The 14859-nt window shown below is 39.5% G+C and overlaps 1 protein-coding gene across 2 annotated transcripts; it reads left to right on the forward strand.

Annotated features, from left to right (window-relative positions):
- The first annotated feature begins 379 nt into the window (after positions 1-379).
- LOC140943165 (uncharacterized) lies at positions 380-13142 on the forward strand. Of its 2 annotated transcripts, XM_073392226.1 has the most exons (10): positions 380-642; positions 2954-3230; positions 7095-7568; positions 8108-8322; positions 8855-8953; positions 9379-9625; positions 10332-10450; positions 10965-11153; positions 11641-11907; positions 12354-13142. In XM_073392226.1, the coding sequence occupies exons 1-10, from the start codon at positions 382-384 to the stop codon at positions 12762-12764; spliced, it is 2559 nt and encodes an 852-aa protein (XP_073248327.1). In that variant the 5' UTR covers positions 380-381; the 3' UTR covers positions 12765-13142. The 2 variants fall into 2 exon arrangements, with proteins under 2 accessions (XP_073248327.1, XP_073248328.1); XM_073392227.1 differs by lacking the exon at positions 2954-3230.
- The last annotated feature ends 1717 nt before the right edge of the window (positions 13143-14859 follow it).

Here is a 14859-nt window from a genome sequence, read left to right on the forward strand (position 1 = left end):
TAATGGTTAAAACGTTTTTCCCGATAATTAAGCTTTCTAAACTAAACTGATTAATCGCGGGTCCTTGGAACACCTATTTCCTTCGCCAAGTTCGACGCGAAACAACCCTTGGCCGGACGAGGACGTGCACGCGTAAATGGCAGCAAACAAACTCCTTTGAATTCAATAATATCTCTGGCGTTGAATTGGTCTTAGGGCAACATGTTCTCTTCGTCGAGAGGGGATATATTTTTTCGAAAAATGACTGCGAAGGCATGCAGAAAAAAAGAGGAAAGTGATTGGATGGAAAGGCGATCCTCAATCCGACAGTCCGCTCTTCCATTCCTAACTTTTGTTAAATCCGGGTACTTTTCTCGCACCTACTCGCGGTGCCCGGATTTAATGCTTGCAGAACGTGGTCGCCATTCGATTTTAGTGGAAAGCGAAAAGCATATGTTCGAGAACATGTCTGGATTAGGAAGATATCCTCTTGGCATCCCTTCGCTGTCTGACAGTTTTCTAGGCTCTAATCAAAGAAGAGACAGGCTCGACTACGATGACAGACGCTTCAGAGAACGCGAGAGAGACCGCAGAGACGATGACTACAGGCGAGATAGCGGTGGATTGAGAGGAAGAAATTCCCGCGACAGGTTTTCTCCTGAAGTAAGCTTTACTGTTTAAATGAAAGGCCTATTCTACCTGTTTAAAGACAGTTCATTTCTTTGTATGTTAAAATGTGTCCTTGTCAAGCTTTTATTTCTCAAGTAGTCTGTAGTTGTCCGCAACTTTTTGATCCATAGAATTGAAAACAACATGCAAATTGCACATTTAATGTGCAATTTGCATGTTGTTCGTCTGACTAATAGTCAGACGAGTGGAAAGTTGCTGTGAAAGAAGCTTTGATCTAAGAGTGGAAACTGAAAGTGCGCGAATTACTTTCTTGGGAAGGGACATTGCAGTTTGTTTTTGTCATTACATGTAATTTGGCTGACTGAGAAAATGCTCAGAGCCTCAGACCCTTGTTGTATTTCAGTGTGTGTGACCATAAACCAAAAGGCTGGGAGCCTGTGTCAGCAGCTGTTTCAAATCCTCATTACTATCCTGATATGCTGAGGTGCTTTTCACTATACCAGACTGACTGGTCACTGAGCTAACCAAAAAAACACCACAACAATATTGTTTGATGAAGGAGGACGACTGACTTGAAGTATTCCATTTGGGTTTTTTTCGACATATTCACTTGTCCCCAGCTTAATTTAACTGGATACTTAGGTCAGCCCCCACCCTCCCACCTTTTTACTCGTTATTGATCCCAAAGGTAAGGCATTACTCTTGGCTACAGTTTAGTACAACATGTTTGTTACTGACATGCATTACATGAAGATATCAACAGTATCCTATCAGCCCGATTTACTACTTACAAAATGTTGAGAAAAGCTTTTATGAATTAAATGATGCCTTCTCCTACCTTTTCCATCTCAACATCTGCATATCCACATTTCCTCGTTGATGTATTTTGCTTCAGGCTACAGTCACATTATTCAAGGGAGAAAACCAGAGGCCACCATGGTTTTAGACAACATGAACTACTGGCCAGTGGCATTCTATGTCTGCCTACCTTCTTTACTCTTGTTTGCAAATGTATTTACAAACATCAGCAAACTAAGAACTTTTGGTAAACTTTGTCCGTGATGAAGGACAAAGTTTAAAAGATCACATTGTACACTAATCTCTTATTTTCATGTGAATTAAAATGGATCAGTTTGCTTTTGGTTAAAAATACTCAACATTTACATCCAGAAACAGGGTGAGATTAAAAATAAATTAATCACTCACCCCTCAGGCATTTACAAGCCCAAAGCAGTCCTACAGCTGGCCTACCAGTCCCCTATTACACTAACATTTACTCTTTCTTGGCAAATGTTGCCTGTCCATCGGGCAACTCGTTATGAAAGCAAGCTAACCCAATGGCTGGCTGCACTCATCCTGGGCTGTCAGACAGCACTTTTGTCATGCCCTGGATTCATCTTGCTCTCCCCTCTCCCCAAAATGGTTAAGTCGATTTTAAGTGGGGAGCAAGTGAATATGTCGAGGGCCTATTATTTTTTAGACCCAATTTTTGGTTACTCTAGGTGAAAATGAAAATGAGGATTTCTGAGAATGGAAAGGAAAGGTTTGGTCAGACCAGGCTTACTGGATGGTCAAAGATTTTACTTTTGGAGGGGGACCAGTAAATTTGTGTGGAAAATTTCCATTTAAACCAAACAGGTTCCATCTATGTTTTGTTAATTTTATTTGGTGTATGCTTCAGCAGACAAAAAATATTGTCTACCTATGTCTGAAAAATGTCCAGATGTTTGGAAAAGAGCGTGAAAGTCCTTGCATTCAACAGTTGTGTTTCTGTCAATCTGGTGCTCTTAATGGAAGGATTTTTGGAGAGCACACAAAGATTTGGCTTTGATTTTAATTAACAGTCAACCTCTTCTATGAAAAACACAACACTGTATGGCAACGTGAAAGGTCGAATGTTCTTACATTTTACTTAACACACTGTACATTGTTTGAAGGGTGCAGCCAGCATTTTTGCATCATCATGATTTAAGCAGTTCTACAACAGAATTCTCATACCTGTTTGTACTATTGCATGATATTTCTTGAGATTCTTGGAACTGAAAAGTTTCAGACATATGTATAGTGATGCATGTATCTGTACCCTTCTCAAACCTGCCTGATCTTTGTAAGTTCCTGTTCTTCATACTTAAGCAGTGGCCATCATGTCATCTTCAATGGTGGACTGTAAGTATTGAAACTCTGTAAGTTTTCCACCTGATGTAAGAACATCATTGGTTTTTGGAGTTTGGCATCATTGCACATGAACATTATATTTCTTCAGAAAAGAAATGGCCGATTGACAATATTATTGTATTTTGATACTAACAACATTCTTGCCTCTATTTTATCACTTTACACACAGCCTTCATTCTCATCATCATATGATGACCTCAGGCAAGGAAGTCACTCGGATCTTGTCAGTTACCCTTTAGGACACCTGGGAGGTTCCAGGTCTGACCGCAACGTTGGTAGGAATGATAGAAATCGCAATCAGAACAGAGACCGCTATCGCAACAACAGCAATAATCGGTCACAGGGTAACAGAGGAGGCCCATCAAACCAGGGACCTGGAATTCTGGGTGCTAAGCCTGGTGATCGTTCAGTCCCAGAACTTCCAGCAAATCCCATGCAAGTTCCAGGTCTGGTGAAATTTTACTTTTGATCAGTTTTTACAATGTGTTCTTCTTTGTTGTCAACTTAGTAGTGGAACTTTGTCCACATGCCCTTGTTCACCAGATTTGCTCTGGTTTGTTGGTAATCCTAGAAATGTTTGGTGTGAAACTTGCAACAACTCAACTTATTCTTTGGTGTCCCTGTGTTTTTTATCCGCCGAATATGAAGTTTCCTCTTAACATTCTGCGGTATCTGTTTGCGATATTCAGTGGCTACTTCTGTTCAAGATAGAGCAACTAAAGTGCACAGCTTTTTGTCTTTTATGAACAGATAAGTATCCTAGCGACAAAACTCTCACAACAGGTTTCAGAACCTCTTCTGGTGACTGGTCCGGCAATGCATTAACACAACTCATACATATACATCCTTTTGTGTGTGTTGTCATTGTTTTATGTTGTGAACTTTAATATCTCGATACCTTTATCTTGTACAATCTCTGTGTTTGATATTTCTGTTGGTTTAATACGTTAAAGCTCATTAGCTGTTACAAGATGATGGAGTTAGTTTAACTGATGTTTGCAATATCCTACGCTATAATTTGCCACTCTGTTTATGTATGAGTTTGAACTCAACACCTGAAAAACTTAGCTCTTATGATTTTGAAGTAAGCAGTTCTTGGTAGATGGTATTTAAAGCACCCAGACATCAGCGTTCTTTTATAAATTGTTCAAAGAAGTGCTGTTTAGCCATGTTGTACATTCCTTTGGATGGTTATAGTGCTACGTGAGTGTAGTTAGTCATGGAGAACAAAAATATTATTTGGAAACTAGCAGAATGAAATGGTTAGGAAATGGGAGTTTTCAATTATTCTTGTCTGTTCCCTTGTACAGCTTAGTGAACATGTGGGCTTGCATTCTTGCCTTTTTTATACCTGAATTTGAATGCAGTCATGCATACAAAACACCGAATTATTATATTATACAACTGCTTCATCCCACGGTATTATTCCTGCAGAATCCTGTATGGCAGTGAACTGTATCATATAGATAACAATTCCAAAAAAATGGCATTTATCATCTTCTTGCACTAGGTCCTACAGAATATTATTTGGATTCTTACACAATGTTGCTGAGAAACATGAATGGTTTTGTCAGAAGATTGTTGTCTGGTTACATAGACTTCTGCATTCCTCTGAAAATGGCCAGCAAAGGCACTGTTGACACTCCCAGTCGATTCGCTATAGAAATCAGTGATTGTGACATACTACTTATGGTATTCCACAAGACAGTACAAAGCATTTTAAGAGGGCTGGCTCTGTGATGCTTAATACTGTAACCATTACAACCACTAAAGTAGTAAATTGAAAAAGCCTAAAGCCCTGCTTACCAAACACTGAAACAACTTCAGATTGGTCTCCATGCTATTAAATTTATTCTGGTTACTGTTCACACATACACTTGTGATCTAAAATGTTTCAGTGCTTCAGAATTTCGGATTTGCAAATCTGACATTGAGTTGCAATTCAGTCTACTCTTTGATGATGGTCACCTCTGTGCAACAGCCATAATGTGTTGTCAGGGCCATCAGCAGTTTATGGCCTGTGCTATTTAATGGCAACAGCTAGCATTTCATTAGCAATTAATTGTGGTAACCTTTACACAATGGTTACACTACCTTGATATAATTTCTTTTGCCATAGATGTAGTCTACCAATGCCATTAATCACGTGACTACAACAAAGAAACTGCCATGACCAAACTGGGTAGCGGTTCTAGCACAATTGCCACTCAAATCTTGGAAATTTGAATCCTTTTTTTCTTTTAACTGGGGTCACATAATTTATGCCCCATTCACCAGGGCCATTGATTTTACCCCAACAGTAGCATTTGTCTAGGTTGTCTAGGTTGTTCTTCAACTAGCAGTGTAAATGGTTTCCATGTAATTCTTCAATCAAGAATGTGGTGTATCTGCTTAGAGTCATCCCTCTGTTAAACATACCGGAATGCACAGGACCAGGTGGATATGTCCTTCATGTTTCATCTGACAACAACTTGCTGCAAAATTCATCATTGTCCTAAAAGGATTTTGAAAGTTTTAATGGCTGTGATATGTTCTAACTTTCCCCCTTTCTTTCCTATACAAAGTTATGGCAAGATTGTTTGTTACACTAATTTTGAACAAAATCTTATGCTGTTACCATTCAAATGAAACCTCTTTGAAAGGACAGAACATAAGCATAGATCTGTGTAGTAATTTCTTAAAATTTTACTTAAAGAAATTTGAATCTTTCTTTGAATTTCTTTGGCCACTATTACGTGTGAAGAGTAAGGCTGGTTTTTATATGTCTTGGAAGTCTCAGACTTTCAGAGAGTTTACTGATTCCTGAAAACTTTGTAGACTTGTGAAAAGTAGGGATGGTAGATATCCCCCATCGTCTGGGATGGTTGAGGACAAGTCAGGACAAACACATCTCAGGTTTGTGTGAAGGGCTGTGTAGCTACCTGGCATATGAGAAGTCAAGTTTGTTCTGTTAGGATGTCAGTGTCTGTCAGGCAATTATTGTTTTTACTTGGTCCCAGTACTTTAACTGTTTAGGTGTAGTCCTTCCCCTCATAAAATTACAGAACCTCCAATTGAACTGTGTGCTAATGAAAAGCTAAAAGCCAGCCAATTGAACAGTGTGCTAATGACAAGCTAAAAGCAAGCTTGTGGAAGGAAACTTAATGCAAAATCTAATGCTTGTTTTCCTCAGTCTTTGAGGTAACACTACACAAAATTTTTAGTTGTTTTCTCGCTGTACGTGTCGTCAATAGTTTATGCCAAAAATCGCTGCTTCAATAATTCTTGTGCTACGTGATTCTTGTAGTGCACGACGAGAATTGCATTGTGCGCGATGGGATTCTCGTCACTCAGGAAATGAGATGCAACTGAATTACTTTTGAGCGGTACTGTTAATCAACGTGGCATCTGGGACAGTCTCTGAGATTTTCCTGACCGATCATTAAGAACAGTGTGTTCCCTGACCGTCTGAGATTTTCCTGACATGTAAAAACCAGGCTTAAAGATGATGCTAAACAAGGACATGGTATTAGCTCATGTAATTATTAACAAATTACAAGGACAGTAAAAAGTATTGCAACATTCAAAAATTGGGCTAGATTTAACCTTGTTTAGGCCAAACTTTGTTTAACTTATTGGCATTGTTAATGCAATATTTGAGGGAAGAACCAACACTAGTAAATTATTCAACTATTAATGTCTGGAGTAGCAGCCTTTTCAGAAAATGCCCTATATATCATGATACTCTCTGTCCCTTTTTTAACTGTTAATTTAACAGTGCACATTATTAAAAATCCAGGTGTTGAGTTCAAATTATTGTTTTCATGTCGTGACTCTTAAAATCTTTTAATTCTGTCCATTCTACCACATTATGTAGACTCTAGTTTTATGCTGCCTTTTAAACCTGACTGAAAATGACAGCCAGTGATTTAATAGTGTTCAAATGAAATAAATATTGGCCTATGTCAAATGAAATCTTAATGGATGTGATGTCTGGACAAAGTTGATACCAAAGAAAATCATTTTGCAGATGAATTAAAACATCTAGCTTGAGTGCATGTGAAGTGTTATACCACAAAATAGCATTGTTTCAGTGAGTGTATGGCGGTAATCTCAGTAGTCTCACCTACCTTGTTGTTACTTAATCTTGTGGGTACTTAATTTCGTAATTTTGTTAAAACAGTATTTCACAGAGTTTTATTTTCGTGATTTAAATAAGCAAATATGAAAAAAGGACATTAAGTTTTGTTATTCAAGGGTCTTCAAACATTCTCAACCTCATTATAGTTTTCAAAAAGTGTGACCTGTGTAGTTTCACCTGAATTACGCAGGGTTAGGAATGGCAGGCGGTGGCCTAGGATCTGGTCTAACAGCCCAGCTAGCACAACAACAGCAGCAGCTTATGGCTATGGTACAGACTCAGTCACTGCTGGCAGCCATGCAAGCCCAAGCCAATGCTAACGCACAAGCCCAGGTCCAAGCGCGAGCTAAACAGGGAATGCAGTCTTCTATGGGACTTCTTCCCACGCCTTTGATACCAAGGAACCAGTCAAGAGATTTGCAGCGGCAGAATCGCAAGCGAGGGCGGAATGACAGCTGGGGTGGCGGCAACCAGGGAAACAAAAGGGAACGCTTTGACCACAACCGTCGGCAGCAAGGAGGCTACAGACAACAGAATAGAAACAGACCAAATCAACAGAGTCAACAGGCGAAGAAGGCTGCAACACCTGATAAACAGGAAACAAAGAAAGAGGAAGCAGTTACTGAGGAGGAACTGCATGAGGAGGAAGATGAAGCCACACAAGGTAGTGTCAGCCTTTCAGTCAGTCCCATAGTCAATGTTTTGTTTTATTTTGTTTTATTATCGTTTTGCCATACACACAAAATATACATATAAAATTTTTAAAAAAAGATGAGGTAAGGGAGCCCAAGGAAGCCAATAAGGCTTGTGCATAGGACCACCTTTAAAATTATGTTATCTAATTAATAATAATGTTATCTAATTAATAATAAATATTACAATACTGACATTGGCAATTTAACTCTAAGTATGCATAATTTGTTTGGAACACAGAAAATAATCATTAAATAGGATAAAAATAGAAAAAGCTGAACGTGTAAGTGCAAAAACGAGAAAGAAAAGGTGAGAAAAAATAATGCAAGAATAAACGTGAAAAACAAAAAAAGCGAAAGAAGCAAATGGCATAGTGCACAGTTAATACTAATTTTCTAGAAATGAAACTAGCAGATTCCTGACTTTTGTTTGTCTTTTGACTTTTGTCACTCGTTGTCATTTTGTGCTAATTATCTTTTGTGTTTTTGCTGTTGGATTTTTTTTTGTCAGGTGAGGAGGAAGTAGAAGACTTGAACACAACTAAAGAAGATGAGCAAGTTCAAGACAATGAAGTCAGTGAACCTCCAGAGTTCAATGACCGTCCTCTTCCTAAGGCAGTTAACTTTGTTGGAGAAGATGTTGATGCTTTGATGATCTCTCTGTTTGACAAGAAAAGGTCGAAGTACATCTGCCAGCAGTGCAAGATCATCTGTAATATACCAATGGTATGTAAGTACAGTATGTTCAAAGGGACTGTAGACATTTACAGTAGAATTGCTTACTTAGCTAGTGAAATCCATAGTGGCAATACAGAAAAATGCCCTAAAATTAGTTTGAAATTTGTAGCAGTTGTCTGGGTTATAAATAGCAGAGTTTATGGAAACAAATGGCAGCTGGAACCAAGCATGGGCTATACACGGGGTTTGAGTGTACACCTCAGTAATCCAGTGCACATGACCGACCTCGTGTTGCCAAGGGTTTTGTTTCTTTGTTCAAGCTATCTCCTACATAACTGATCACACTTTTTGTGGCAGATGTCCTTCCAATACTACTGTGGTTTTCTTGTGTTTATAATTATTATTATGCCAAACACTGTGCACAGTGTTTTTTTTTCGTAGAAAATAGACTGGATTTTCAAACCACCACGATCATGCTAGAGAGTTCAATTGGTGGCTCTTCATGAATTATCATTGAGTTAAAATGTAAATAATATTGTCATCAGTTGATACACTTAAAATTTTTCTCTGTCCTGTTCAGAGTTTTCATAAACATCTCTTGGGAAAGAGACATGCCCGTACTGTATTGGAAAAGCGAGGAAAAGAACTTGATGCCGAAGAATTCAAACATTTCTGCCAGGTAATGAAGTTCAAATATGGTGGTCATTATTAGTGTTTGTTTGCGCCCTGCAAGCAGTCTCCTTCTCTTCTTTACTTCCAAATCAATAAAATTATGAGCCTGTACACAGACATTGTTTTATTTAACTGTTAGTTCTTTTGAAAAACATTGGCGAGTGCGCAAATGAGCCGAGCATGCAGGCGAAAGAAAAATAAATTCTTCTTCCCCCACCCCTGCCCCCTTGTGCTGGTGGTCAATAAATCCCCTGCAGTTTGTTTTTAATCATGCCCGCTCAACGTACTTTGAATAGAAAATAGAGGGTCCGTGAACAGTCTAAATGAATATGGTGAGAACGATCACAGTGAAGCAAATTTTCTAGTAACCTGCCACACTATTTTAGTGAGCCTTTATGGGAAAACTTTATCTTCTACATGTATTTATACAAGGAAACTACATCTGTGAAGAAGTCAGAGATGGACCAAGTCACAGCAGTACCAAAAGATGAGAAAGAAGACATAGTTCAAACTGAGGTGTTGTCAAGTCCATCTGGGGATGAAGTTAACCTTGACTTTGTCAAGTACACTTGTGATACAAGAAAGACAGCAATGAAGGAAGGAAACATCATCACTATATCATCTGTAACTCAGTCAAGAGTTAGGATTGATGGCTTTACAAGTGGAAGAAACATGTCAGGTACAGTGAGCAGACAACACTGACTATCAACTGATAATGACATTGCAATCATGAAAAAAAAATGAGAAAGTTCTTCATATCGCAATAAATAGAATTCGGATCAGTTGAGGTTTTTGGAAATCTGACCACCTACCCCTTCCCTGAGTTAACATTAACACGGACTTCTCACTTGAGGCAAAATTGTGACTCAGGGGAGGGGTAGGTGGTCGGTTACCCAGAAACGTCAACTAATTCTAATATGATATTATTAATCTTAATGTTATTGATAATAATTGTTATTAATCGTGCACTGGCTCCCAATACGTGTATTTCTACATGCAGATGCAGGCTTCATAAAAAATTTTCTCCATAACCACGAAGCCTTATTTTAAGATAATCCTTGTTTTTGGCCCTCAGTCAATGGACTCGACAAATTATCAGAAGCGCATTTTAAATTTCCCTTAAACCTGATTGGCAAATCAACAATGGCTTTTTAACAGGCCAGTCATAGTGCGTAATCAAATCCTGGTACACAGTTGGCAGCCCGGAACAAGGATTTCAATGGTGGCTAGCGCACGGACTTAACCAGAAGTTTATTTTCATCTGTGGCACAGGCTAGGCGTAGATCTCCTTCTCAACTAGAACTTGTATGGTCATTTTATTTGCATGTGCTTGTAACTTTTTAGTAGCCATGTCTTCATGTATTAAATAAAAGGTTTGGTTTCAGGCTGTGAGTTTGTGAAAGCTGTGTCAGGATTTAATTGCCGCCTTTGCAAGACTTTCATTCGCTGTGGAAATGATGTGATCAATCACATCAAAGGAAAAAAGCATCAGATTAATTATAAGGTAATAATAATCGTGACAATAATAATTATTGAAACTGTGTGCTTTGTGCAGAATTTTGAAAGATCATTGGTAGACTGACTAGAGTGTGCGTGTTTGTTTTCATGGGTTCATGTCATCCTCTTGCTGAGTAATATCATTTTATCTTAGACTGCAAAACAGTCGGTTTTTTTTCTCAAAATCAGTAAAGAAATCGGTAAAGCGTGGCATACTTGAATAAGCTAAATTACAGACTTTTTTGCAGTCTAATTTCATCTTGACATTTATTATTTTTCCGTTATCTGTATTTTTATCCATCTTTCTTTGGAAAGCTTATTTTGATTTGTTCACGTAGCTATCTCGATATTAAAATTAATTTTCAGCTAAAAAAATGTTTTTTTTTTTCAAAACAGACCACTTAGTTTGAAAGAAGGGATTGGAAACCTCTAGTGACTGCTTTACCAGACTCTTGTTACTGTGTTTACTGTATGTTTGATTGAAAGCTGAAATTGTGTGATTTCCCATATTATCATTCTAGACCTACATCCAAGATCACCCACAATATGAAAATCATCAGATGACACGTAATAAAGAACTGGAGGCTGTGCTTGAACCTAAAGAAGGAGAAGAAGTTGTCTTATATGAAGTACTTGATAAGGACATTAAGCCGCCTTTTGCCAAGACACGAAGCCATCGTAAAGACTCACAGTCTGATCAGTGTGATGAGGTAAGCCCAGTTATCGTGAACGACCTAATAAGCGCCCACTTCCAAATTAGCGCCTTTTATCTAATAAACGCCCCCTCTACGTTGTTAACCCTTGGACTAGCCTGTACCAGGCTCTCAGATAGTATAGTGCGGACGTGCCCTGTCTCTTCCCAGCCCCCGCGCGTTTTTCGCATTTCTTTTTACTGAACGACTTTTCACCACTATCTCGGCCTGGAACAGGCTACCCTTGGACGTGCACGCAAATTCATACCCCCACCATGGTACAAAGGTGGGGGGGGGGGGGATGGAACCCCTCCCTGGAGTCTTTGGTATGTTGCAGTATTTTAAGAGGATTTTACCTTTAGTGGAAAGTAATTAGCCAAAGCAAAGTTCGTGTGGGGGGAGGGGGAATGGAATTTTTCCAAAACGAAAACACGTGATACTGACGTCATACTGAGTCCCAGTTTCCCACAGTGCACAAGAGTCAAATCTTACCATTTCCCTACAGGTACAGATAACTAGATTTGTAGTCGCACCACAGTCTTCTGACCAAGAAGAGCAACTTCGAGGTGAGGAAGCAGCTGACTTGGATGTGGACATGGAAGGTATGGACCATGTGAATGAAGACTCTTTCATGACAGACGAAAGTATTGAGGAACAACGAGAGACAACTGCGACAGGAACAGATGAAGGAGAAGCTTTGTATGATCCTGCAGAGATTACTAGTGTTGAGGAATCCCAGGAGAGTCAAATAGAAACTGCTCCACAACTTGAAGTAAGTTCTTCCTGCAATTTCTTATGGAACGCGAAGTGCTGCAAGATTCACATGTTTTTGCGTGGCCCTACAGTTATTATTTTTTTCTGTCTTTTGTGAGTTCAACACAGACTGGGTTTTTCTTTGTCTTTGTACAGCCAATTTTGTTTGCTCGAAAGTCGCTTTGAGAAATAGTTGCCTTTGAAAATCAGGCGTTCGCCCTTAAAATTAGTAATTTGCATATCTCCCATAATACACCTTGTTTGTAGCCTGCGAACAGCAGACGCATTTCCGGTCGTCGCTTCTCTCCCTCCGCCAACTGTGTACCAGGATTTGAGCTATTTTCGGAGGAAGAGAAGCGACGACCGGAAATGCGTCTGCTGTTCGCAGGCTACCTTGTTTGCCACTCCAAAATTTTGCCACAAGGTAGAAGATCATTATTAATTTTCCTTTCTCCAATGTGACAGGAGACCGAGGATTATATTCCGTTGTCTACCGATACAGCAGTGAACTCCGAGCCTGAGGCGGCCAAAGAGCCCATGTCGACAACGCCAAGACGCGCCTCCAATCAGTGGAAAGAGAGAGATAATGACTCTGAGAGCAGTTCACCAGATGACATAGAAGACATACCTATTAAAGAGGTCACTCCCCCAGCTAGGCGTGGCAAAAAGGGTGCGGCAAGGGGAGGGGCTAGAGGAGGTGCAACTCGCGGAAAAGGGCGTGGTCGAGGGGCGAGGAGAGGTGCAAAAGCTTCGGTTGGAGGAAGGGCTTCTAAAGCTAAAAAGACGAAGGCGAAAGAAGGCGCTGACAGTACCGACGACGTGAACTTAATAGAGGGTTTTGAAGTCATAGATGAGATAGGCGATGGTGAAGATTAGAAACGGCGAAGCGTAGACTTAGTACATTTACTCAGTGCTTTTGACTTTAAATAGTCTAAGGTCGAGAAGGCTAGCTTTTTCTACATGTCAAAGACCGACAGATTTTAGGTTTCTTCTTTTCTGTAATTTTTAGAGCAAGCAATAATATTCTACGGATTGTGATGTCGCTTGTAGAACCCCTATGTTGGAATTTGCTTTTAAGCTTTAAAGAATTTTCATACTATTCATAGTTAGAAATTTCAGTAGCTTTTCTCTGAAAATTTTTGTTTCTCGTAGAGATAACATTTACATGATAATTCAGTGGTTTAAGTTACCTTCTCCTCTTCATCTCTGTATTTGTAAATTTCCATCCTTATTAAATCAGCGTTCTAAACTGTTGCTCTTTTGTTTGTATTCTTTTGATGTGTTAATAGAAAGCTTTAGATTTTGAGACGAGAACGACTACGAGTAGTCGAGTGGGAGATTTTCTCAATACTGAGTATTGCTCACGCGTCAACCAGCGCCCTTTTGGCGGGAAAACGTGATACCCGTTGTCATTCTACTAAGAATTTTAGCGTGAATGTCGTAGTGGCGGGAACAAGTTAACAAATTAAGAAGTTTTATCATTCTGCTATCGGGAGAGGGCCTAACCTCCTTCAGTATAAATAACCGTACTAACTTTTTTGGTGAAAAAAGGTAAAATGAAGCTTACCGGGTTGTCTTTTTTTTGAGAACACGCGCAAAAACTTTGAGTTAAATCTCTACTCGTTCTCGTCCTAAAATCTAAAGATCTCTCTTAGTGGAAAGTACAGTCAATTCTTGTTATTGCGGACACTGTACCTTCATGACCGCGAGCTTGTGTCTTTAAAAGTCAGAGAGTCCGTAATAAAGGGATTGGAGAAGAAATTTCTTGAAAATACTTGATATCAATGAGATGTCTTCATATTTGGACTGACTGTAGAACCAGCAAAAAATATTAAAACGGTCCGAACGAAATTATTGTTGCTAGCGAGACTGGAAAGCTGCTCTTAGAAGAAGCTAAAGTTTTTAATAGCAAAAAAACTGCTGTTTTGGAATGGAATAGGCATTAGGCCCTACCTTTCTCTTGGAATTACTCACTTGAATTGCGATAGATTTGCCCTGGATTTGCTTGACCAGAGAGTACTGTCGCATATACGCAGCTGTAAACGCTTATGTAGCATCTCCATTGTCGTAAAACATTATCATTTGAAGCGTCTCGCGTCCGTGGGAGATTTTGTGGAAAAATAAAATTTGTTCACGCGCCCTTAACGTAATAATCGGTGTTACCAAGGAAACAAAACGTCAAGCGCACGCTGTTGCTTGATTGGATGTTAACAGAAACTCTTCCCTTTAACTACTAATTATTTACAGAGTTCAGAGAGAAAAACTGTACAACAAAACGAATGTAAATCTTACAAATTCCTTTAAAATGACTACTGCTATGCTAAAGTTCGCCGAATAGGTTTCGTTTGAATGGCATCACAGGATTTTGTCCAGATTTCAAAGTTTGATCGAGTGACAGTCTCGCCTTAACGCACCACTATAGAAATATCAGTTCGTAGCGAGGTCACGACGCCGTTTTTTTAGGTTGCCGTAGGATTTCATAGCCTGATTCTCAGACGCTCCAGGTCGCTTATGGCCACGCCCTCTCTCCCTTAAAGCAACAACGCGGCTACGAAATAGCCTGGGACCAGGCTATGCAGGGGGGGAAAAATGCAAAAAACGGGGTAAAATAGCAAAGATATCAGCGAGCGAAGCGAGCCTAGATACCCCTCGCGGCTTGCTTCGCTCGTAGATTATTTTTTCGCCCTCCCTGATTTTTTCCTCCTTTTTCCCCCAATGCAGAGCCTGGTCCTCGGCAAGCTACGAAAACGTCAGTTAAAAAGTGTTTTCGCGCTGCTTTAAACTTAATCGCTCTTATTCCATCTCATACAATTCTTCAAAGGTTGGTGAATTTTTTTGGAGTTGAATTCTAGAGGACTGTATCAAAGTTCAGTAAAAGAAAAAGAGGGTCGTCACATCCTCCACATAACGTGAAATTAAGCAGTTTCACGCCGTATTCGGGCAACGACGGCAAAGAAATAAGGATCCAGGA

This window comes from Porites lutea, chromosome 7 (genome assembly GCF_958299795.1).
Source record: "Porites lutea chromosome 7, jaPorLute2.1, whole genome shotgun sequence".
NCBI classification, from domain to species: domain Eukaryota; kingdom Metazoa; phylum Cnidaria; class Anthozoa; order Scleractinia; family Poritidae; genus Porites; species Porites lutea.

Excerpts from the sequence above, each read along its gene's own strand:
- LOC140943165 (XM_073392226.1), top strand. The coding sequence starts at position 382 with ATGCTTGCAGAACGTGGTCGCCATTCGATTTTAGTGGAAAGCGAAAAG. Across the intron at positions 8,954-9,378 it reads AATTCAAACATTTCTGCCAG|GAAACTACATCTGTGAAGAA; the intron begins GTAATGAAGTTC and ends TATTTATACAAG. Across the intron at positions 9,626-10,331 it reads AAGTGGAAGAAACATGTCAG|GCTGTGAGTTTGTGAAAGCT; the intron begins GTACAGTGAGCA and ends GTTTGGTTTCAG.